The sequence below is a fragment of the Malaclemys terrapin genome, chromosome 12, assembly GCF_027887155.1.
Source record: "Malaclemys terrapin pileata isolate rMalTer1 chromosome 12, rMalTer1.hap1, whole genome shotgun sequence".
In the NCBI taxonomy this organism is placed as follows: Eukaryota; Metazoa; Chordata; order Testudines; family Emydidae; genus Malaclemys; species Malaclemys terrapin.
Window position 1 is genome coordinate 17,890,988 of NC_071516.1, and position 24,578 is coordinate 17,915,565.

The window sequence follows — 24,578 nt, forward strand, 5'->3', positions numbered from 1 at the left end:
TAACCTGCAGAATGGTAACTAATGACAGTCGCAGTCACTGATAATGTCACTGCCCATGGGCAGAGACGGGCTGCACGCTGGCTCTACGCAGCCGGGGGAAGTAGGGAACTCCCAGCCCCGGCAGGGCTCGCCCAGCCACACCTGGCTGGCTCTCCCCTACCGGGGCGGGGACACACAAAGGAAATGGCCATCCCCCAAAGGAAGGCTAAGTGTGACCCTGATCCAGACTCACCTGGCGCCACCTGTCGGGGTCCCCGCAGCTGCCTACGAGGGAGAATAGGCCCCCCAGGGAATACAAGAGACCTGGGGCGATCCGGCTCACCCTCCGCCACCTGTCAGGGTGCCCGCAGCTGCCAAGGAGGGTGAATGGGCCCCCCAGGGAATACAGGAGACCTGGGGCGATCCGGACTCACCCTCCGCCACCTGTCAGGCTCCCCGCAGCTAGCCCTCGCCGCGCGGGGGCGGGGGCTTCCCGGGGAACAGGGCCCAGGCGCGGACTCACCCAGCGCCACCTGGCAGGCTCTCCGCAGCTGGCTGTACGGGGGCCGCTTCGCCTCCTTCTCCGCTAGGATCTTCTCCAGGGCCCGGGAGACGAACATGCTCTTGGTACGGGTGTCCTGTTCCCGGGCCGGGGGCTGCATGGCCGAAGGCCCCGCCAGGGGAGGCGAACGGGGCTCAGAGGCTCCGGCCGCGTTGGGGCCCCATGATCTAGAAGAGGCGCGACTCCCTCAGCAGCGGCAATAGCGCCAGGGACACGGCGCCGCCATATTGGATCCGTCACGTGACTCCTCCAACGCTACCTACCCCCGTCTTCCGGCGTGACCTCTGACCCCCCACAAAGTTGCCAATGGTTACGGAGAGGGCGGGGGTAGGAAAGGGGAGGGGCCGGGAGAGTGGGTGTGGCCTGACGGAGAGGCGTGGCCGTCGTGTCTGGGTTGATAATAAGGTCACAACTGGGGGGCCTGCAGAGGAGGAAAGGGGAAAGCCCCTCTCTCCCCGATTTCACACTGCTTCAGCCATTACTGCAGGATTGGCTTGGAGTCTCCGGGAATTAAAGATTAATCTTTAATTTAAAATTGTGTCATGTGATTAAATCTCCAGGAATATGTCCAACCAGAATTGGCAACCCTAATAGTTACCCATGCTAGTTAGTATGGGTATGCCTAGCCTCTGCTACGATGGCAGCGTAGACATAGCCACAGTCAGGTGGCACCAGTGTGGCACCGTCACCACAAAGAGAGAAATGTCACTGTGATAGGAAGTGACTCTGCATGCCACACCTCAACACCATTGCTTCTCAGTCAATGATATCATGTCATAAGCCAACATCACTACCTCTTAGGACCTTGAGGTAGGACCTTGAGGTAGGTCCTAAGACCTTAGGACCCAGAAGGACTCCTGCCACAGGGCTGAACCCCCAAAATCAGAACAGAACGCATTTAGGTGGTAGAGAGTCGTGGTTTAGCCAATGAACGTTTGAGGACATTTTGTTGCAACTGTAACGCCGACAGACCCCGGTCATCTGCAGGTGGGATTGAACTAGGGAACCTCTAGAGCTCAGTGTGTGAGCCTGTACCGCATGAGCTAAAAGCCAACTACCTGTTAAATTAGTCTACTCTACAGCCTTAGCTAACTCTCTCTAAGTGGTCTTGGTACCCCTGGGACATAACACCACACACAGGAGGTGTGTGGGTTACACAGTGTCATCACATCAAATCGGCAGCACATTCATTGCCATATAATATTGCAATGTGATTAGGTCTGCTCCAAAAATGTTAGGTATTTTATGTAAAAATAAAAAATGTTCTAAATTTGTCCCAGATTTGTTTTTATTTTTCAGTGAATCAAAATGAAAATTTCAAATTAAAAAGTTCAGTTTCTATTCGTATTGAAAAATTTCATTTGTTTTGGGTTTGTGTTCCCTTTGAGTAGAACCCTAGAAAAGTAGGGCTGAAAGGGAATTCAAGAGATTATCTAGTCCAACCCCCTGCCCTGAAGCAGGACCAAGTATACCGAGAACATCCATGACAGATGTTTGTCCAACCTGTTCTTAAAAACCTCCAATTATGGGGATTCCACAACCTCCCTTTGAAGACTATTCTGGTGCTTAACTATCCTTATAATTAGAAAGTCTTTCCTAATATGGAACCTAGATCTCCCTTGCTTCAGATTAAGCCAATTACTTCTTGTTTTACCTTCAATGGACATGGGAACAAAAGATCACCTCCTCATAATAGCCCTTAACTTATTTTAAGACTGTTATCAGATCCTCACTCAATCTTCTTTTCTCAAGACTAAACATGCCCATTTGTTAAACGTTTCTTCATTGGTCAGGTTTTCAAATCTTTTATCATTTGACTTCCCTTTTGTCACAGCCAGATCTAGTAATCAGAGCCAGAATCAGCAAACACAAGATAGGAGTCAAGAATCAGGTGGATCAGAATACCAGAAGGTCAGAAGCAGAAGACAAAATGGAGGCCCAGATCAGGTGCCATGAAATCAAGCTGAGGAGGGGGAGCCACACAGTCCAGGGTAGGCTAGAGGCAGAATTGCTCAAACAGCTTCCTGTTCCTGCTGCCAGTCAGCCACTCTGGGATTCTGCCAATCAGACCTCAGGGGTGGAGCTTCACATTGGGAGTGGGCTTCATGGGTCCCAGGTAAGCTATTGCCAGTAGGCTGCCAGATGGAGGATAGGAGTGCAGCTGCTCTTGTGGGCTACATTCAAGCCCCCTGGCTCCTGACACCATTTTCCAGTGGGAAAAGGGAAAGAAATGGGAAAAACCAAAATATTAATTTTCTATTCAAATTGGGGGAAAAAATGAATTTTTTTATTTGAAATGAAATTAAATGAAAGCTTTCTAATCAAGACTATTTAAATGTTTCATTTCAATACATTTTGTTGAAAAATCAAAACATTTAGAGTAAATTAATAAAATTAAAATGCATCATCGTGTTGGAGCTACTTAGCTACTCATTTATATAAATGTCTCAGTAGATAGTAGAAGGTTTGTATTTGGGACCAGCCCTGCACAACTGATCTTATGGGGGAAAAGGGAGCTCCAAAACCCTAATGCTACCAATGCTGGCACCTGTTGGACTTTTGAAAACTTGGCCTCATTTCTTGCCCCAGGGTTTGTGGAGATAAGCTATTACATGCCTATCTGATATCATTTAAAATGTGTAACTGATCTGTGGGAACCATCGGATCTTAGATATCCACATAACTTCAGTTGCACCCAGAAACAGATGCAGAAACAATTTAATGTTGCTTGTTATTTGTATGCACAAAATTATGAATACTGAAAGAGAGGCAATTTAACACAATTCTGTTCACTTGTTTAATGCCTTTCATCTCATGATCTCAACATACTTTATCAGTATTAACTTTCACAGCATTATCCCTATTTTATAGATGGGGAAACTAAGAAACTGTAAGGTTGAGAGACTTGAGCAAGATCATACAGTGAGGTAGGGCCAGAGCTGAGATGAGAATCCAGGATCCCAGACACCCAGTCTCCTTTTGTAACCACTAGGCCCCTTCCTCTCTAATCTCTTTATCCTTTGGCCTCAACAATAGAAGCCCATTGTGACACATTGTACCCCATGTGATACCCTGTATCCCATGTTCATGCATGTTATATGGTTATTATATATTATGTACAAAGTATGCCTGGTGAGGTATCATTTGAAAACTCACAAACTGCTGAATATTATTATCCTGCTGAAATGTGTGTAATATCACTGCATGTAAAATTGTGAGATTTTGCTATATGATTGTTACTGAAATATGCTGTAGTTCTGGGTAATGCCCTCAGACCATTTTTACAAAGGCACATTGGCACGCCAGCTGGGCGCTAAAAGGCCAGTATCTGCTTAATTGGAGAATCACCACCAGGGGAGTTATAAACAAAGTATTTACAATTCACCTGATGGACAGCTTGCAGAGGACGTACGCAATGGGACTGCTGACCCCATGACCCAGTAAAGACTTTTCCAGTACAAGGGGTCGGAATATAAGAAGGGGGGGAAAGGCCTCTGGCCACCTCTACCATCTCCTCTCCTCTCCCATGACATCAACAAATACCTAAAGAACACTGAATTAAGAGGAGTGGTCCCAGGCTGGAAAAAGAAGCAGCCTGTGAAATGAATTATAGCTAATGGTGAGATAACCTATTTTGTTTTTAGAACTATTAGCCTTGGTAAAGTTTAGGAATTAGATTGGTGTTTTATCTTTTTATTTCTTTTGTAACCAATTCTGACTTTTATGCTTTATCACTTGTATCATTTACAATCTATCTTTGTCTAGTTAATAAACTTGTTTATTGTTTTATCTAAACCAGTGTGTTTGGTTGAAGTGTTTGGGAAAACTCTACTTAGGTCAATGGGGTTAGTGCATATGCATTACCCTTTGTTGGAATGACAGACTAATTTATGAGCTTGTGGGCTACTGAGCAGTACAAGACACACATTTCTGGGGTACAAGGCTGGGACTGGGGGATATGTGGGTGTCGTCTTCTATCTATTCATGAATGGCTGGGAGAGCATTCATGTAAACATCTGGGAGTGATGTTACATACTAGTGGCTGTGCATGAGCAGGCCAGGAGTGGCTGTTCTGACAGTAAAGCAGTGTAAAAGGCACCCCGGGCTAGAGAGAGAGGGGACACAGCAGTTCAGTAGTCCACGTTGTACCAGGGGGAATGTCATACTTATAACACCCAAAATGATCTCTGGATTTTAATGTATTCCTATGGCTACCCCTACTGGGTGCTTGAGCTGCTACATGAAACATTTGTCATCATGGAAATGCAATGAGCTCAATTGTGTCAGAAAAATTACATGACATTTTAGACAAAAAAGTGAAGAATGTATACTATCCAATTGAAACTACTGGGGCAAATAAGGTTTTCTAGATTGTTATATGAGTGGGAATATTTCCAGGTCAACAGGGCTTTTACTCAACCCTTTCAAATGGCACCAAAGTGTCCTCAAGCAACAGGACTTTGATTTTTTCTTAACCAAAAGACACCATCAGGAGTCCAAGGTTAATATCTTTCTGAGGCTCTGGTTCAGTACTGACTTGGGAAAGAGTGACAGATGCTTTGTGACTAATCCCACTGCCCACAGGCCAATGAGGACTGTAGACTCAACCAGCACTAAAACAAAGAACTCAGAGGGAGTAGAATCAGTAATAATGGAGGATCAGAAGTGGCAGATGCAGTATTTAGTGGAGATCATTTTAAAGCCTACTCCCATAAGAAGTCCTTGGGTTTTCTTTGGAGATCTCCAATCCAAGAATGGATACAGTATAAGAGTGATTAGCCATGAGATCACAGTCTATTGTAGGTGTGAGTGCAAGCAAAACCTATTAGTTATCAAAGTTCTCTTGCAGCTAATAGTAGGTTTGGCCTTTTGGTGATAGGATGGAAATACGTAGTGTAACAAAAGGGGAGACTATATGGAAAGGTTAATATCCTCCTGGAGGGACTGTCTGCTGAAGTTGTTGTAGGGCAGCTGATGGGTACTTCCCTTTGCTTGAAATCAAGAAGGTGAATTTAGAATAAGTTTCGGGGTCGGGGGGGGGGGGAATGAAGTAAATCAAAAGTTGCACATGTATTGGATTTATTTCACAGTCAAGAATCAAGTCCCCATCCCACAATCCCCAGTCCCTCCATTCACTGCCCCTTATCAGATCCTCCCCCAGAACATTCCTGAATTACACTGTCTTCTTGGCTGCCCAGCTGTTGCTATTCTTTTCTGGGATAATAATATTTAACTATCTTAAAGGGAAGATGGTTGTGAAGCTGCATTCATTAATAATGCTCAAAATTCCCTGAGACCTTTGAGGAAGGATATTAAAGGAGTGTGAAGTTTTGTTATTATTTTAACCAAAGGTCTGTACATAGACAACAGGTGCGACTCCCCTCTGTTGAGAGATGCTGTACAATTCCACAGAGAAGGCCAGCTGCAGCCAAGAATAACAAACAGATGTCCTGGCACAGGTAAAGGTAATGAAAGAAGAGAAGTGATTTCACACATGAAGAAAATTAAATTCCCATTTTAAAAGGCCTTAGTCCCCTGACGGAGAGCAGGAGAAAGGAAATGGCTTAAAGAAAACTAGTTTTTATTAGCAAGGGGCTGACATTGCAGTTTTAAAGCGACTAAGTTGTAGATCATATACAACAGGAAAACCCACCTGCTCTGGAACATTAGATCAGCATCAAGTTTTCAGGAAAAGTCCAAGCTGATGGCTATCAGAGTGACTCAGGCTAAGCGTGCTAGGATAGAGAAGCAGCCTTCACTACATCATCTTTGGCTCCAGCCTAGCGCAGTACACTGTCAGATAATTATTTTGGTATGTTAAAGGTACCTTCTAGTGGAAACCTGAACCCAGAGCCAAGCACACAAGTAGTTGCTAAAGTCATTTACTAATTAGGTTGTGCGGGGTATTGATAAAATAATATAATAAATTTAAAAAAAACAAATGCAAATGATATTTAGTATAGTAAAATAATGATAAATAAGGAAACATTAAACTGAGAAAAAATGTGATTTACCTACAGTTCCATAGGCCAAGTCACTGTAACCGTGGCATTTTCTGGTACTGTGTTTGTGACATGCCAGAACGATGTATTCTAGGGCAGGGATTCTCAACCTTTTCTTTCTGAGGTCCCCTCAATATGCTATAAAATCTCCAAAGCCCACCTGTGCCACAATAACTGTATTTCTCCATATAAAAGCCAGGGCTGGCATTAGGGTGTAGCAAGCAGGGCAATTGCTCAGGGCCCATGTCACAGAGGGAACTGCAAAGCTAAATTGCTCAGTCTTCAGCTTAGAATATCAGGGTTGGAAGGGACCCCAGAAGATCATCTAGTCCAACCCCCTGCTCAAAGCAGGACCAATCCCCAGATAGGTTTTTAACCCCACTTCCCTAAATGCCTCCCCTCAAGGACTGAATTTACAACCCTGGGTTTAGTAGGCCAATGCTCAAACCACTGAGCTATCCCTCCCCCCAAGTATTGGGGTTCAGGGCCCAGGGCTGCAGTCCTGTGTGGTGGGGCTTCAGCTTTCTGCCCTGGGCCCCAGCGAGTCCAATGCCGGCCATGCTTGGTGGACCCCCTGGAACCTGCTCACAGCCCCCCAGGGGGCCCCGGTCCCCTGGTTGAGAACCACTGTTTTAGGGTGTAAATGCTGTAGCAGACAGGAAGACTTATTCGAACAGGAGGACTTTGGAAGCTACATATCATGGTGATGGGAAAATTAGAAAGATATAGATTAATAATATCAAGTAAGATTAAATTAGATTGTAGGAACTATAAACAATGTTTAAAAGATGGAGTTCATTGCAGGATTGAAGTTTTAATTTAGGTTTAATTTTGTGCTGAAAGTCCTCCTGCAACCTGGTAATTTATGTGTTTAGTTCAGGTTTTCTTTACAGAGCACATTCATTCTTGTTAGTATTTGAATTTGAAATATAGGCACATATTAATCCCCATTGACTTCAGTGTGTTCACAGCAGGGATAGATTTGGGCCAATCATTTGGCTCAACTTTTTATAGTAACCATATGATTAATTGATACTCTCTCTGAAAATTCATACTCCCTACAACATTGGACCACCATATAAAGAAAACGGGAGCTTCTGTAGTAGCAACTAACTTTATTAAACATCTAGAGAATTGCTTCAAATTACAGAATGCTAAATACTCCAGATTCTTCTCTGGTATTTTCCTGTGAAGTCCCAGTTTTCTATTGTTTCTATATATCCAATACACTACAGAATAAAACATGAGGCTAGATTCCTTAATAATTTTGTATTTCCCTTGTTTAATAAAGCATAGGTCATTGTTTTCTATCTTGCATAAACATATGTGTGCCCCGTTTGAGAGTTTAATTACCAACATTGCATGTACAATCAGATTAAATGAAGATGCAAATAACTGCTTAGATATCTTATCAACAGCTTCCACCCCACCATCAACCTCAGCCTGGACCAATCTACACGGGAGGTCCACTTCCTAGACACCACGGTGCAAATAAGTTATGGTCACGTTAACACCACCCTATACCGAAAACCCACCGACCGCTATGCCTACCTTCATGCCTCCAGCTTCCATCCCGGACACACCACACGATCCATTGTCTACAGCCAAGCACTGAGATACAACCGTATCTGCTCCAACCCCTCAGACAGAGACCAACACCTACAAAATCTTCACCAAGCATTCTCAAAACTATAATACCCGCATGAGGAAATAAGGAAACAGATCAACAGAGCCAGACGTGTACCCAGAAGCCTCCTACTGCAAGACAAGCCCAAGAAAGAAACCAACAGAACCCCACTGGCCATCACATACAGTCCCCAGCTAAAACCTCTCCAACGTATCATCAGTGATCTACAACCCATCCTGGACAACGATCCCTCACTTTCACAGGCCTTGGGTGGCAGGCCAGTCCTCGCCCACGGACAACCCGCCAACCTGAAGCATATTCTCACCAGTAACTACACACCCAGGGCCGGCTTTAGGAAGTGCAGGGCCCGATTCGAACAGTTTCGACGGGGCCCTGACAGGGATGACTAAAAAAAAAAAAACACATTAAAAAAAACACGTGGGGCTTGTACTCACCAGGCCGCGCTCCTAGTCTTTGGCAGCGGGTCCTTCACTCGCTCTGGGTCTTCGGCGGCACTGAAGGACACGCCGCCAAAGTGCCGCCAAAGACCCGGAGCGAGTGAAGGACCCGCTGCCAAAGACCTTGAGCGCTGCCGGGTGAGTAAAAATTAAAAAGGTGCCTCTAGCCAGGGAAGGGATTCTCTGCCACTTGCCCCCCACTCTGGGTGGCCCTGCCACTGGGCGCGGGGCCCTCTTAAGCGTGGGGCCCGATTCGGGGGAATTGGTGGAATTGGCCTAAAGCCGGCCCTGTACACACCGCACCATAGTAACTCTAACTCAGGAACCAATCCATGCAACAAACCTCGATGCCAACTCTGCCCACATATCTACACCAGTGACACCATCACAGGACCTAACCAGATCAGCCACACCATCACCAGTTCATTCACCTGCATGTCCACCAATATAATATACGCCATCATATGCCAGCAATGCCCCTCTGCTATGTACATCGGCCAAACTGGACAGTCCCTACGTAAAAGGATAAATGGACACAAGTCAGATATTAGGAATGGCAATACACAAAAACCTGTAGGAGAACACTTCAACCTCCCTGGACACACAATAGCAGATTTAAAGGTAGCTATCCTGCAACAAAAAAACTTCAGGACCAGACTTCAAAGAGAAACTGCTGAGCTTCAGTTCATCTGCAAATTTGACACCATCAGCTCAGGATTAAACAAAGACTGTGAACGGCTAGCCAACTACAAAAGCAGTTTCTCCTCCCTTGGTGTTCACACCTCAACTGCTAGAAGAGGGCCTCATCCTCCCTGATTGAACTAACCTCGTTATCTCTAGCCTAACTCACTCTTGCTTGCATATTTATACCTGCCTCTGGAAATTTCCACTACATGCATCCGAAGAAGTGGGTATTCACCCACGAAAGCTCATGCTCCAATACGTCTGTTAGTCTATAAGGTGCCACAGGACTCTTTGCTTCTTTTAGATATCTTAGTGATGCAATTGTGCATAAGCATTTCTGACAATCAGGGTTTTATGGTGTTTTTAAATTGTGACATTGTAGAAAGATAAGGTGTGCAGAATCCACAGGTGAGGTCTCCCAGAGCCAAACCACTGATTTTCATGTCATTCTTTGGACATGTGCAGTTTCACAGTGATACTTCCTTCTGCATATAGTTTTAAAGGAAGCCTGACTGCCTTGCAGAACTGCAAAGTCTCCTGGGGTCACTGAACGTTGTGAGATGCAGCTCACAGATGTATAGCTCTGCTGCCTCTTTGTATAACTGTCTACTAAACGTTTTAGAAAAAAAATAATGCAAAACCATAATGTGTCACATTTGTTGGAATAGCAGGAAATCAGCACAGTTTGTGGAACTGTAAACAACTGCAGGACCGTGCGCTGACTTCAGGATCTTGCTAGGGCTCTACATTCAGTTTCAAGTTCCTCTCCTTCTTTAGAAGTGATTCTCCCCAGTTGTCTCTCAGATAGAGTGGCCACATCACTGCTCTGTCAGTTACATTTCTATGATTCTTCTCTTCTCAACCTCTGCAGGGAACATGAGAAAACGTCTCTTCATACTTGAGAAGGATTATGTTTCCATGCATCCAGCTCCCTTACTCTCTATAGAATCAAAGCTGTGTGCATGCGGATGTCAAGGGTTAGAATTCAGAGCATTATTCCAGGCAACTGCAGCAGCAGCACAGGGAATGGGAGCTTATTTTTTTCCTGATTCAACATAGGCAATATGACACGTCGTACTAGCAGCACCAAATACAGCATTGTAAAATATTAAGGAAAAACTGCTACAAATACCTCATGATACAAACACAAGCCGCACACCTGGAGACTGCTATAATAGGGGGTGCAGAAAATACATGGGGAATTTTATGCCAATTTTATGTATGTAATTATTACAGCTATGTGCTCAAATAGCAAAGTTTTATTTGCATGTACAATTAGCTAGTTTTCAAACAATCACAGAAACTACATATGCAGTTTTAGTCACAATTACATGTCTAAATTATTTGAAAATCTGGTCTCATCTATTTTTCACTGTTTATGCTGTTCACATTTAGCATTTCTTTCAGTATGGGCACTGAAAGCAGATGAGTGCATTTCAATTTTGTTTAGTCAAACTTTAAGATTCTTATGCAGTAACAATCCTGCAGAATATGGATTACAGACGCTGCAGAAAAATGTCTGTTTAATATATTAGGGCTGTCGATTAATTGCAGTTAATCATGGGATTAAGTCAAAATAATTAATTGTGATTAATTGCAGTTTTAATCGCACTGCTAAACAATAGAATACCAATTGAAATGTATTAAATATTTCGATGTTTTTCTACATTTTCAAATACGGTGATTTCAATTACAACACAGAATACGAAGTGTATATTATTTTTTATTACAAATATTTGCACTGTAAAGATGATAAACAAAAGAAATAGTATTTTTCAATTCACCTTATACAAGTACTGTAGTGCAATCTCTTTGTTGTGAATGTGAAACTTACAAACAGATTTTTTTTTGTTACGCAACTGCACTCAAAAACAAAGCAATGTAAAACTTTAGAGTTTACAAGTCCACTCAGTCCTACTTCTTGTTCAGCCAATCACTAAGACAAACAAATTTGTTTACATTTACGGGAGATACTGCTGCCTGCTTCTTATTTACAATGTCACCAGAAAGGGAGAACAGGCATTTGCATGGCACTTTTGTAGCCGCCATTCCAAGGTATTTATATGCCAGGTGTGCTAAACATTCATGCTTCGGCCACCATTCCAGAGAACATGCTTCCATACTGATTCCGTTCATTAAACAATGTATTAATTAAATTTGTGACTGAACTCCTTGGGGGAGAATTGTATGTCCCCTGCTCAGTCTTACCCGCATTCTGTCATATATTTCAGGTTATAGCAGTCTCGGCTGATGACCCAGCATATGTTGTTCATTTTAAGAACACTTTTACTGCAGATTTCACAAAATGCAAAGAAGGTATGTAACGGTGCAGACCCACTACCATGGCACCTCCTGCTGGTCGTGCTGGGAATTAGCTCTCTTGGACCATCAGGGCGCCTTTCACTAGCAGCCTCTCCTTCGCCATTACTTCTACTTCCTCCACCGTCTCCACCATCTGGACCCCCGTCGCTCCCAAACCGCAGCATCCTCCTCAGAACATGGCTCTCGGGCTGTGCCCAGCTGTCTCCCTGCTTTCAGGGGAAAGGTGGTCCTCAGTCCCTCCAATTGCCTCAGCAGACAACTGCAGTCTCTAGTCTAACCCCTGGCTTCAGGGGCAAACTGCAGTCTGGATTTAGGCCACTCTCCTCATAGGCAAGTCGGAGTAAAGGGGAAGGGGGACCCAGGCCTGCCCGCTACTCTGGGTCCCAGCCCAGGGACCCTATAGCCGTAAACCACTTACTGCCCTTCCTCATATTCCCACTGCCAACTTTTTCTGGGCCACTTCCCCTGTAGCCCTAGCACCTTCCCTGCCCCTGCTTCAGGGCCTCAGTCTGGCCATGGTCACCCAAAAGCTCCCCTATTGCTCCGCTACCCTACCCAGCACGGCAGTATCTCAGGCGCTCCTCGACCAACAGTCTTTCTCCCTTGCCCTCCAGGAAGAAACTGCCTTTTACTCTGCTGAACAGCCCTTTATATATGGGCTTCTCCAGAAAGCCTTTTCCTGATTGGCTCTCCCAATAAACCCTTTCCTGATTGGCTGGGTGCTGCACAGCTTTTCCAAGGCTGCCTTAACCCTGCTTCTGCCTGTGTGAGGCAGCCACCCCACCCCAAGGTGAGATTTCTAAAGATAGATACAGAACTTGACCCAAGGTTTAAGAATCTTAAGTGCCTTCCAAAATTTGAGAGGGACAAGGTGTGGAGCATGCTTTCAGAAGTCTTAAAAGAGAAACACTCAGATGTGAAAACTACAGAACCCGAACCACCACAAAAAAAAAAGTCAACCTTCTACTGGTGGCATCTGACTCAGATAATAAAAATGAACATGCATCGGTCCACACTGCTTTGGACTGTTATCAAGCAGAACTCGTCATCAGCATGGACACATGTCCCCGGGAAGGGTGTTTGAAGCACGAAGGGACATATGAATCTTTAGCGCATCTGGCACGAAAACATCTTGCAATGCCGGCTATAACAGTGCCATGCGAATGCCTGTTCTCACTTTCAGGTGACATTGTAAACAAGAAGCGGGCAGCATTATCTCCTGCAAATGTAAAAAAACTTGTTTGTCTGAGCGATTGGCTGAACAAGAAGTAGGCCTGAGTGGACTTGCAGGCTCTAAAGTTTTACATTGTTTTATTTTTTATTTTTTTTTTACATAATTCTACATTTGTAAGTTCACCTTTCATGATAAAGAGATTGCACTACAGTACTTGTATTAGGTGAATTGAAAAATACTATTTCTTTTGTTTTTTACAGTGCAAATACTTGTAATCAAAAATAAATATGAAGTGAGCACTGTACACTTTGTATTCTGTGTTGTAATTGAAATCAATATATTTGAAAATGTAGAAAACACCCAAAAATATTTAAATAAATGGTACTCTATTATTGTTTAACAGTGCGATTAATCACAATTAATTTTTTTAATCGCACGATTAATTGCAATTAGTTTTTTTAATCACTTGACAGTCCTAATATATATATTTGGAACTTAAATTCATGGAAACATTTCTATTGGTCTTGGGTTTTGCAATGATTTAAAAACTAAAAAACTAAATTTTGAACCTGACAAAGTTTCTTTCAACAGAAAGGTGATTCCAGAATGCACTTTGCTCTGCTGTGATGTTAAAACAACAGTGTCTAGCAGGGATCTCGAAGCACTTTACAATGGAAGTTAAGTTTCACAACCCCTCTGTGTGGTAGGTCAGTATTAAAGGGCAAAATTCATGCCTGCTATAAATTTGTTGAAATTAATGAAGTTACAATAGGGATGAATCTGGCCCATAATATCCATTTTGCAAATGAGGAAAGTGAGGCTCAGAGAGATTAAATGGCCTACGTCACCGAGCCAGGCAATGGCAGAAAGGGAAATAGAGCCTAGAAGGGAAACAGAGCTGACTCCCAGTCCTGTGCGGTAACCACACAAAGTCTGGAGTAGAGGACTGCAATTTTGGAGAGTATTTTTACAGGTCTAAAGGATTGTTTTGAAAATACACTATAAGGCTTAGTATTTTTCATGCTGGGCTATTAAATTGCATGAGGCATTTTCAAAATACCCCTCCAGATTTGTGACAATATCCTGCAGGGTTGCAGCCCTGGTCTATGTCTTGATCCCTTGAAGTGTCCCCACACCACTGCAGAGTGAACAGCTTTCTGTGGGGTCCCACAGCACTGAAGGATCGTTTTGGTGTCATGCGCCCCATTGGTAGAGTGGATTTGCATTAAGGGCTAAAATACTGATAGTATTATGTGGGGTCTGATTACAGTTTTCAAACCAGAAATCTGGGTCAGAAAGGCAAAGGCTGGGAATCAGCTTTTCAGGTTAGTGTTGATTCAATGTGTTCCTCACAGTGAATTAGTTAGGAAGGTTGCCGTGCTTTGTATGACTCGGCTGCTTCCTTGAATTCTTCCTCACAGCTCCACTGCAGCTCTACTACAGCAAAAGCTTTCACATCCTTTCCACCGGCTGTCTCAGTGACTGAGCCCCATCTCATTTAATTTGTTCTGATCTGTGGGGCAAGAAATTCAGCACAAACCTAAAAGCGTCATCACTGATAGAACAAAAACTAAGTGACAATTTTAATTCTTTTTCTGACTGGTTTCATTTAGAAAAGAAAGGGATTAATATATCTCCCCAACAGTTGGAATTCAAGCTGTGTCACCTCCGGATAAATCATCCCTCACTGCGGGAGGGAGAAGGAAAGGAATCGAGATGGGCTAAAATGCAGAGTAAGGGAGAGCTGGAAGAGGAGAATAAAGAAGAGAGAGCTCGGTCAGCTGTGGTAGTGAGCTCTGCAGTCATAGGGAAATCTGTGTCTGTGATTTGATGAGTTTCACAAGACACATCAGTGCTGAAGTCTGTATCCTAGAAGTAGGTAAGCATATGCCAGAGGGTACATGACAGCCCTGCTTGTACTCCTGGCCAAAGGCAGTATTTGGCCTTTTAGTGTAAGTTAAGTAGGCAGCATCAGATGAAAAATCTCTGGTGGGGATTGTGACAGATAACCTTTGGTCTGTCAATAATTCATCTTTGATAGAGTGCAGAGATAAAATTAAGAGGGAGCTACGTGACAAGTGAATCCTGTATCTTTAAAGGCAAACAGTCCAGCCAGGGCAAATTAACAGGATAGAAAGTGTGGCGGCTGGGTTAGAAAAAGAAGCCAACTGCCCATAGAGTGGAGGATGCTTATTAGGAACTAAGGGCCCAATTCTTATTTACACTAAGGCCCTTTTACACAATTACCCTCATTTTAATGCTCCTTTATGCTCCCAGAGTGGTGTAAAAGGGGCCTTAGTGTACATGTGAATCATGCCCAAGATGTGGCAGGTGTACAGGAACCTGCACTGTTTATCCAAAGCAGTGATGGGGAACCCATCTGCAATGGACATGTCAAAAGACACTGGAATCTCCCCCTCTGGAGAAAATGGGGCACACCTCTGTGTGTGTGGAGGGGCTGGTGGGGAGCCTGTCTGGAATTAATAAATCACATGTCACAAAAACATGAAAAGTATGTCAGTGGTAAGTCAGGTAGGAAGGAAGAGATGAACGCTGCCTTCTCACCGGGTTTCACACACAATCCTGCCAAGAGGACTGGGAGGAAAGGGACAAGCTGGACTGGAGAGAGCACATTTCCTAGAAATGTCAGATGTTACTTATTTTCCTGTGACAGCATGAAGAGGACTGCTCTAGATTAGCTATTGCAGACCACAAGACAAGCTATTTTATACGCACTGTTTCTCTTGCTTTAATCTGATTCTCTTACTTGCTCTGTTTTTAATAAATCTTGTATTACTGCAACTCATGTGGTTTTAGAGTGTGGTTTGGGAATTTCACACAGGCCATCCCGGAGGGGGGAAACCTTTCAACTCTGGGTTTGTCTAGATTAGGAAAAGAGACTGAGGTTAGGTGGGGTTAGCTAATATGTGTTTAACCCTGATCTTTCCCCTAGTGTGGAGAGAGATTAACATCTTGTACTTGGATTTAGTTAATGGAGATTGATCCTAGGGGGGAACTTAGGGCTCACCAATGCAGCCTTCTCCTCAGGGACCTGGACAGCCTTTCCTTCTGCCCTCTGTTCATGGAATTCAAACTGTCTTTCCTCCCTTGACACAAGCTCGTCTCTCTGGGCCTTTCCTTTCCTAAAGCCTTCTCTGGCATCTTCCATGCTGTTTCTCAGCAAGGAATCACTGGTCCAGCCCCCAAGCCCTGGGAGAGCTGCTGCTTTCACCAGAGTCTCCCTCATGCTGAGCTCAGAGAGATCTTATATCCTGCTTCCCCCAATAAGCCTTTCTTGCTCCAAGTCATATGCTCCCATCAAGGGATTACAACCAGACTGGGAGCATGGCCAAAGCTTCATAGTAGGTGTGGTGGGCCGTACCTTCCCTTAAAGGACCAGCATGCTCTGGTACAGTCTGTCAGATTGCAAACAGTTTCTGCTATTTAGTCTGTAGCTCCTGAGAATAATTCTTGTGCTTCTGAAGCTAATTATCCTCCTGTTTATAACCGTGTCTCACTGCTGGTCACAACAAAAACTTTTTTCAGCAAACACAGTGACCTTCTGTGCCTTAGTTTCTAGGGATGCTTTTACAGATCCCTTTCTCTGGATTTTGAGGCCTTGCACGTATTGTTACTCAGACGAGACTCAAACAGCTCTTGCACATTAATTCAAAATTGTTAGCTATGCATTGGGAGCCAAAGAGGTTTGGAAAATTGCTGGTTGAAGGTAATTCCCTTCCTTTTCCATTAGGAGTGGGGTACAGTAAGCTGCTGCATGTTTGTTAGGATCTAGGAGGGTAATATTTCAGAACGGCCTCTGCTCAAGTATTAGTTAATGTTGGGTTTAAGGCAGAAGGAGTCAGATTGCCTGTTACATGATTTGACTAGGTAGGTGTCCAGGATCATCATAAAAGATGCCAGAGTTTCAAACAGTAACAAAAATCCAAGTTTATCCAAGCCATAGCATGAGAAATGCATGTATGCTAGAAACCCTGGTTCCATGTGTCCCTGTCTCACAATGCAGCTGTGTGTGTGCATGAATCCATTATAACTGCACATGCCTGCTTATACTGTTGTTATGAGATTAAACATTGCTTTGATAGTACTGTGGACACATGAGCTTTTCTGACTGGCTGCCAATGAGGTTAGACTCATGTGAGTAATGTGAAGTAATTGCACAGACTATCTATTCTTATTTATTGTGACAGTCCAGGCAGACCACTTCTAAGGGACTGCATTTATGAGGTAGTCAAGTCACTAAGTCTTTGTGACTCCTAAGAGCCATTAAGGCATGCAACAAAATACTCTGCCTGTTACAGTTTGATTTCATAGTCTGGGGTTTGCACAGATCTGATCTCCACACCTTCATGGTCAGTTTCTCAGAACATCACCTGGCCAGGGAATTTGATTTTTTAAATGCATTACAACTTATAGAGCTCTGTTCATAGTGGTTAAGAGTCACATTGAAGACAAGGTCCTTTCCCCAGAAAGCTTGCAATATACTTCAAGTAACTACAATACACTGGATAGCCGTTAAAATGCAAGAGGTTGAAGGGTAGTACTGGTGTGGAGAAGACTGTAGAAAGGATTCATGATAAAAGTTCTTATAGATATATGAAGAGGGTAATGGGGTGCATGACTCAAAAGCAGTGTCAAGCATAGAAGGAGGGAAGAAAAAAAGTAATGAAGCCAAGAATGGGAGAAGGAGCTAAGAGAAGTTAGAAAAGAGAATTTAGAGGAATGTAGGGAATGAGAGCTGGAGCATGTAGTATGTAGGAGCTCTCTCTCTCTCGCTCTCTCTCTCCATCCATCCATCCATCCATCCATCCATGATATTTCTAATGTATACATCACAATAGAACCTTGGCACTGGTACTGAGATGAAGGCAGGGTGAAGTTGTGCCCAGCCTTACAGGTGTGATCACCAAAGCTTGAACTCAATGTAGAAAAATAAAGGAACCCTGTGAAGGACTTTAGAGGAGGAACGTGGCAGGCATGAAGTCTCACTTCCAGCCTGTAGAGAACAGCAGGGCTATGTCAACTACTCTTGGTTCCTCTAAATCAACCATCTGAAGATGTTGGCCATGGAGAATGAATTCCACCCACTCCTTCACCACTAATCAACACTAAGCTATCTCTGAAGAGCAGTTGCAGAAGGTAAGTTAGGTCAGTGTCCTGACTGATTCCGAACACTTTTGCAGAAATGTACTGGCAGTCTTGGTTAGGTTTAATGTTCTCTATTGAGTTCAGTCTGATTCTGTATAATCCATTTGCTGGACCTCTAAACTGACATGGAGCCCTTCTACTTAAGCTGGGCTGACATTTGTCAGGAGGTCTGGAATGCAGAAAGGAGAGTGAATCTCTTTTTCTTCTCTGACTGCTATGATTCAGCACCATAAAGATACATGCTTTTAAAGTATATAATAGGGGAGGTTTCCTTGAGGATTCTCTGTTTTAAATGGTGCACTGTATTTCTTGGATCAGGAAACAGCCTGGTGAAGTGGGAGAAAATTCAGTCTGCCCCATATGAGTCAGAAAGCAGCAGTGATTCCAGTCCATATACAAAACTGGGCAGGGAAAGGGGATGAGAACGCCTTGCCAACAATATATCACCCATGCCACAGGGAGTGGGATTTTGGAAAGCAAGTTAATGGCGCGGAGAAAAAAGCTCCCTTATCGTCTTCTGGCTCTTGGGCACAGCTCGATCAGCAGCAGTCAGCTAAAGGCACTTGCTTGTGGCTGAATACAAACCTTTAAAGTGTCCAAGGGCCCAGGCAATCTTTTGGGGGTGGAAAGGAATATCTAAGGCAAAAAAGCCAGATTTTTTTTCCAGAACACAAAACCCTGAAATAATATGTAAATTAGCCATTTCCAGTACATCAGCCTAGGATGCGGATGGGCCATGCGGCTGAATTAGGAAAAGATATCCCTGGTAGCACACAAAATTCAAAGAAAGACTTGTATTAACTTAGTTTTCAGTTTTCCAGATTAGTCCAGCTAGTTCTGTTTTCACTCTCCCCAGAGGCTCAAGGCATCACCAGCGCTGAGGCGTCTGTGTTGAATGCCTGTCATCAGCAGAGTTGCTTCCTCTCACCATAAATTCAAAAGCTGCTTGAATCCCAATAACTTGAGATATTCCAGCATGTCCAGCTCACAAAGAGTTCCCAACTCAAGGATATCAATTCATGACTGCCACTGGGCAATAAACTGCACTGACAGGCATGACTTCATGCAAGCCAGGAGAGGTTAATATGAGAAGCAGTGAATGTCAGGACAGTTTATTTCCAGGCTGGCAGCATTAAATTAATATCGTTGGGTCTGAAATCTCTGGAACAGGGCTCACCATATCACATTGCACTGTTTTTCTTGGCAGGAGGAGTATCTGATCAGCAGGAATTATTTAAATGAAAAGGTGAGTTCCAGCCTTACAAAGCTGTATCAAAACTGCTTTCAGGCATTCTCAGCCATTTGTCTGTAATCCCATATTGTGGATGTGTCAGCAATGGCTTCTTGTGCTTTGTTTTGCAAAACTGTGGTGCAGGGTGTGGTGAATCCCTTGATGATGATTGGTCGGTTGTTATACATGCTAAGAAAAGAATTAGGCTTCATGACTATTCCTGAGAAAGTACCAGAGCAAATAACCCGCTCCTTTCTTGTGACTTGTGTTTAGACTCATTTCCAGTTTTTCCTACAATTCCCTGGGAGTCAGCATGATGGATCTTTGCTTTTGAGTGTCAGTGCAATTCTAACCTATTGTTGGTCATGCTCATGTCTAACCAGAGAGCAGCCATTACTTAAAAATCTATAGCTTACTGTTTGTGCTTTGTCTTCTGGAAGGCCCCACATGCTCACAAGGGATGGATGAACTATTTCAGATGAAACAAGAACTGGCCCAAATGGAATAGAATTTTAACCTTTTACAAACAAATAACATTTTAGGTGGTTTATTCTAAATGTCCTGGCTTTGTCTGGATGCAGAAATACCATGAACAAGGCTGCTGTTTGATTGAAAATGGGGCCAGGTTTGCTGGGGTAGCTCGATATGCTTTTGAGGCTTTTGTGACCTGGCCAAAACCAGAACTCCCTGGTAACCTCGCAAGAAAACCTGTTCTTATGAGATTTCCAGACCAAGTCATTTTGAATAAGCACCTGCACTTTCCCCTTCTTCTCTTAACCTCCAAACTCTGGTGATTTACCCTACGGACCCTTATGTTTCTTCTTCCTTTCTACCCTGCACTCTAGCTCCAATATAACCATCTTTCAGATCTTCACCATTAATGAGTGCAGAATCCTATCTGCTGGAGACTGATTCATCTGTGTGAGGCACTCAGAGTCCCAGAGGGTGATGATTGAGGAAGAGGCGCTGGTGATCATGAGTCTCTGCTGCCCGTGCCCCTGCTTATTCAACACATCAGAGTTTTCCATTACAGCTAAGATTATTTAAAGAGACAGACCACAATTTTCAAAGATGAGTGCATTACCAGGACAACCATGTCCTCAGCATTTGCACCCTCAGATCAGCACATAATACTTGTTTTATTCACTAAAGTGCAAATCCACTCCCAAGCAACCAGCCTGAGTATCCAAGGAGAAACCTTTTTATAAAGCCATGGAGCAGAAGCAGAGACACTGCATGGAAGCTACTCCAGCGTAGCACTCTCCCTCCACTGAGAGATAGGCCATATTCAAGGATCTTCCCTTCTTAGTTCCCCAACCAAATCCAGCCTTCTCCTTGCACCGCAAAATTGCACTAGTCCTTCTGCTGGGAGGCATTCTGTGCCTACCACAGAAGGGAATAATGTGCCCCTCAGCATTAATCTGAGGTTAGATAGGACATGTCCTATTGAAGGTTTCATATTGGATACATGGATCCATGCCACTAAGTGGTTTCAGCCTGAAATCCAGGTTTTTGGGGAGAGGGGTATTCATTGATTTTACCAGCTCTAAAAGGAATAGAAATGGTTCCATGACATTTAAAACATAAACTAGTTCAGTGAAGGAGGAGTGGGGAGTAGTTTAAGCCTTCCTTCCAGTGCTAGGAATCCAAACCTCACAGCATTGCATGAGAAGGAAAATTGGAAACTGACTATACTAGTTTCACTGCCGGAGCTGAATGAGGTGCACACAGTAAACAAACTTCAGTGGTGAGAAAAAGTACATTTGACTTTAAAAATCCCTTCAGCTTTAAACATCTGAGATGTTATAAGTAACACAGGTAACGATATTTGTTATCATTTTGTAAAATATTATGTTGGCCTTGCCTGCCGTCCTTTAACCTGTGCTGAAGTTCTTTAACTCAAATATGAAGAATAATTAGTAAACAACTCCCCAAACACTGCCACTTGATTTTTTTTTGAAGTAAACTTAATTCAGTGAACTTGTCCAGAGTTGTTGGAACTCAAGATGAGCTTGATTGAAAATAGGGCCAGGCTTGCTGGTATAGCTATACCCATATGCTATGCTATCAAAGTGCTCCGAGTGTGTACATAGTTTATACCAGCAAAACAGTGTTTTTGCCAGCATAATTTATTCCAGTCCACACCCCAAGTGAAATAAGCTGTATTAGCAAAAGCACAGTTTTGCCAGTGCAACTGTGTCGGTGTTAGGGGCTTTGGCCAGCACAACTATGTCAGTCACAAGTCACACCTCATTGCACCCATGACCAACATAACTGACAAAAATGTGTAGTGTAGCTCTGGCCTAACTATTATAACAATAACACAAAGCCTGATTCTTCACTCACCTAGTGACTGTAAATTCCATTAACTTCAATGGAGTCACTCCTGATTTATAGTGGTGTAAGACACAAGAAAATCAGGCTCCAGCAGTTCATTTATTCCCATAGTTAGACTCATCTGCTAAAAGCTGCATGTAGCTGAGTCCAGTCTCAGTTCTTATTTAATTATGTTTTCAAGCATTTATGAATCTTCCTTTGCAAAAGAAATGGAGTTGGTGGGCCAGATCATTAGTCGGTGTAAATAGGCATCGAGCTATTGATTTTTATGGTGTTATGCTGATTTACACCAGCTGAGGATCTGGCCTGATGTCTGCTGTATATGTATAAGTTTTTCTTTCTTCAAAATCTGCAGCAAAGAACAAGCATGTTCCCCTGGAATGTATTTACTGACGGTAAGAAAGACAGAGAAGTTAAGGAGCTTAAGTCCCTTGCACATTCCATAGGATCTGGTCAATGCTCTGTGGAGATAGTACTTCTCACTTTAATGTCTTGATATTTTCTATGTACCTACTGAGGATAAGGTTTTCAAATAGGTATGTTTCAAATAACTCACCCGTTCATGATCAGAAATGTGACTCTGCAAAATTGATCAACCTGGGACTGTCCACATTTGCTCCTGCTGTCTGTGTGCCTGATTCTTCTCTCATTTACATCGGTGTAAATCAGGAATAACTCTGCTGAAGTCAGTGGAATTACAGTGGTGTAAAACTGACATAAGTGAGAGAATAAGGTTCCACATGACTTTTGAGTGACTTTTGCTTAGTTTATTGACAAAAACGAAAACAAGGTTTTTACTCCTGTCAGCAGCATAGCAGAGCAAATAAAACTGAAGAAGAGAGAGCTAGATTCAAATTCACTTCATGCATCGTCAACCAAATTACCAGTTATGTTCCGATTTAGGATCTGTATTGTAGGGGAGGAATAGCGCTGATGTAAAAAACAGAAAGGGTACCACTGGGTTTTCCAATACTGGCTTGGGCTGGCAGTTTTACAGCAATATTTTTGACTTGTAAACCGAGTGAATGTTTTCCCCTTCAGCTGATATGTTTGTATCTGAATTCCCAGGGAGCATGTCTGTCCCTGCCATCATGCCCTCTCGGGAGCTCAGTCTAAGTATGGCACAAGAATAACTTATTTGGAAAGAAAATATTCTGCAGCAAATTGTGCATCCTTTGGCAGCTGGGTGTCCTTCCCAAGGACAGGCTGACAGCCTCTGAAAATGGCCGTATAAATCTCCAGAAGGCTTTGAGGACCCTAGTCCTTAGCAAACCCATTCACCACACTTTAAATTGACCTCACATGAGTAAGGTAGAAAGGAACCTATGCATTCCATGGGATCCATTCTGTCTGGTTGAGTCATCATTAACCCTTTCCATTCTCTAAACAGGCCCCCTCTGAGTTATTTCCAGTGCCTTAAAACAAGACTTTATGCTTTTAGTCTCATTAAATCAACTGGTTTGGTAAAATGCATTTTTACAGGCTCAATAACATTAATAATCCTGAGGAACTGGAAAATGCAACCATGGACCATCACTGGATGATAGATTATAGTGGCCCAGTAATATCATACCCCTCTTATATTTCCAAGTGCCAGGGACAATGTAACAGAGGACTTCCCTCAGCTATAATAAAAATGAATCTGACATTTTTCATTGTATCATAAGAGAACTGCACTTCCACAGCAGGTTCCCACAAAACCTCCCCTAAACTGGCCACACTGGATAAAGCACGGGCTCCATGGTGGAGAATACTAAGGCTGTTATTTATACAGTGTTTTTTCTGAGTGTGTCACCTACTTTACTGTGCCAGAAACTTGCCTCTCAGTAGGTAATGTTATTATAGACACACCAGCTGTGCCCACATGTGGTCAGGGGGAAAGGCGACATGGGATCTTCAAACACAGCAACGTGACCACAGTCTTTAGGTACTCTCATTTCTGCTTTCTTGAAATAGAATCTTCTTCTTCTTCTTTTTCATTTATCATCATTTTTTAAAATAGAAAATGTATGAGTCTGTCAGCCTGGCATAGAGGTGGCAGGCTGCAGCTGGAAATAGGCTAAGACAAAGGGTGCTTGATCTGTTTATACCAAATAATCAAGTGTTTGACCCACACTGTGGTCTTGAAGGCTGCATTGAGATACAGAGAAGTAGTTGCAGAGGGAGAGAACAGATATTTTTAAACTTGTAATGAAAAAAAAAAGTACAGACTGAACTTTAGGACCAGATGATTATAATTGTTGATTACTTGTATTATGGCAGTTTCAAGTTGGAACTTCCAACAGGACTGGGCTCCTAGGACTGGTTGAGATGGTTCCTACCCTGAAGAGCTTACATTCTGAGTGCTCACAACTGCCACAAAACCTTTCCCACCAGGACTGTAGTATAAGTGGAGCTGCAAAAAGCAGGTCAGGTTTTAGGAGGGACCTAGTTTGGTGTGATACCAGGGGCTCAGGAACACAAGCTAGTGACCAGGGTGCCTGCAATCAGACAAATGCTGGCCTCTCCACATGCCCAGTAAAAATTTCTTTCCTACAACTCTGCCTGGCTGGCACATCTTTCATTGCTAATGAAACAAGCACATGCTTGAATTTTAAAATCCCTTTGCTCTGGGTGTGCTCGTGCCCCATGAATGTGGGAGCCCCTGAGTTTTGTTCACACAAATGCTTGCAGAAAGCAAACACTCATCTTGCACACTCGAGTATTCACGCTGGAAGTGAAGGGGTTTTTATTGAAGAGGACACTGCTTGACTCAGCTAGCAGGGGGGTTCTGTAAAGCCCCCCTCATGAGAGCCTTTGCATAGAGATAATTAAACAAGCCAGAGAGGGATCTAGCTGCATCTTTTGCAGGTAGGATCATACACATACAGTTAATTTGTGTGTATGTGATGAGAGTAAATTCCATTCAAACTCTGTACTCAGCCAGTAATACACAGGGTAACCTGACTTTTCTAGGAACAATGCCCTGCATAAGCTCTGCATTGCCCAGAAAGGGAAAAGCTTTCACATTTTCTAAAATGCTTTAATCCTGTTTAT

General features: G+C 43.4%; 1 protein-coding gene across 2 annotated transcripts in view; it reads right to left on the bottom strand.

The window, feature by feature from the left end:
- Positions 1 to 773, bottom strand: part of ARFGEF2 (ADP ribosylation factor guanine nucleotide exchange factor 2) — a 56,213-nt gene extending 55,440 nt beyond the window's left edge. For both annotated transcript variants that reach the window (XM_054045466.1, XM_054045464.1), the window contains exon 1: positions 503 to 773. In XM_054045466.1, the coding sequence (XP_053901441.1) occupies positions 503 to 641 (139 nt within the window). In that variant the 5' untranslated portion in view covers positions 642 to 773. The remainder of the gene's footprint in view (positions 1 to 502) is intronic.
- Positions 774 to 24,578: the final 23,805 nt, after the last annotated feature.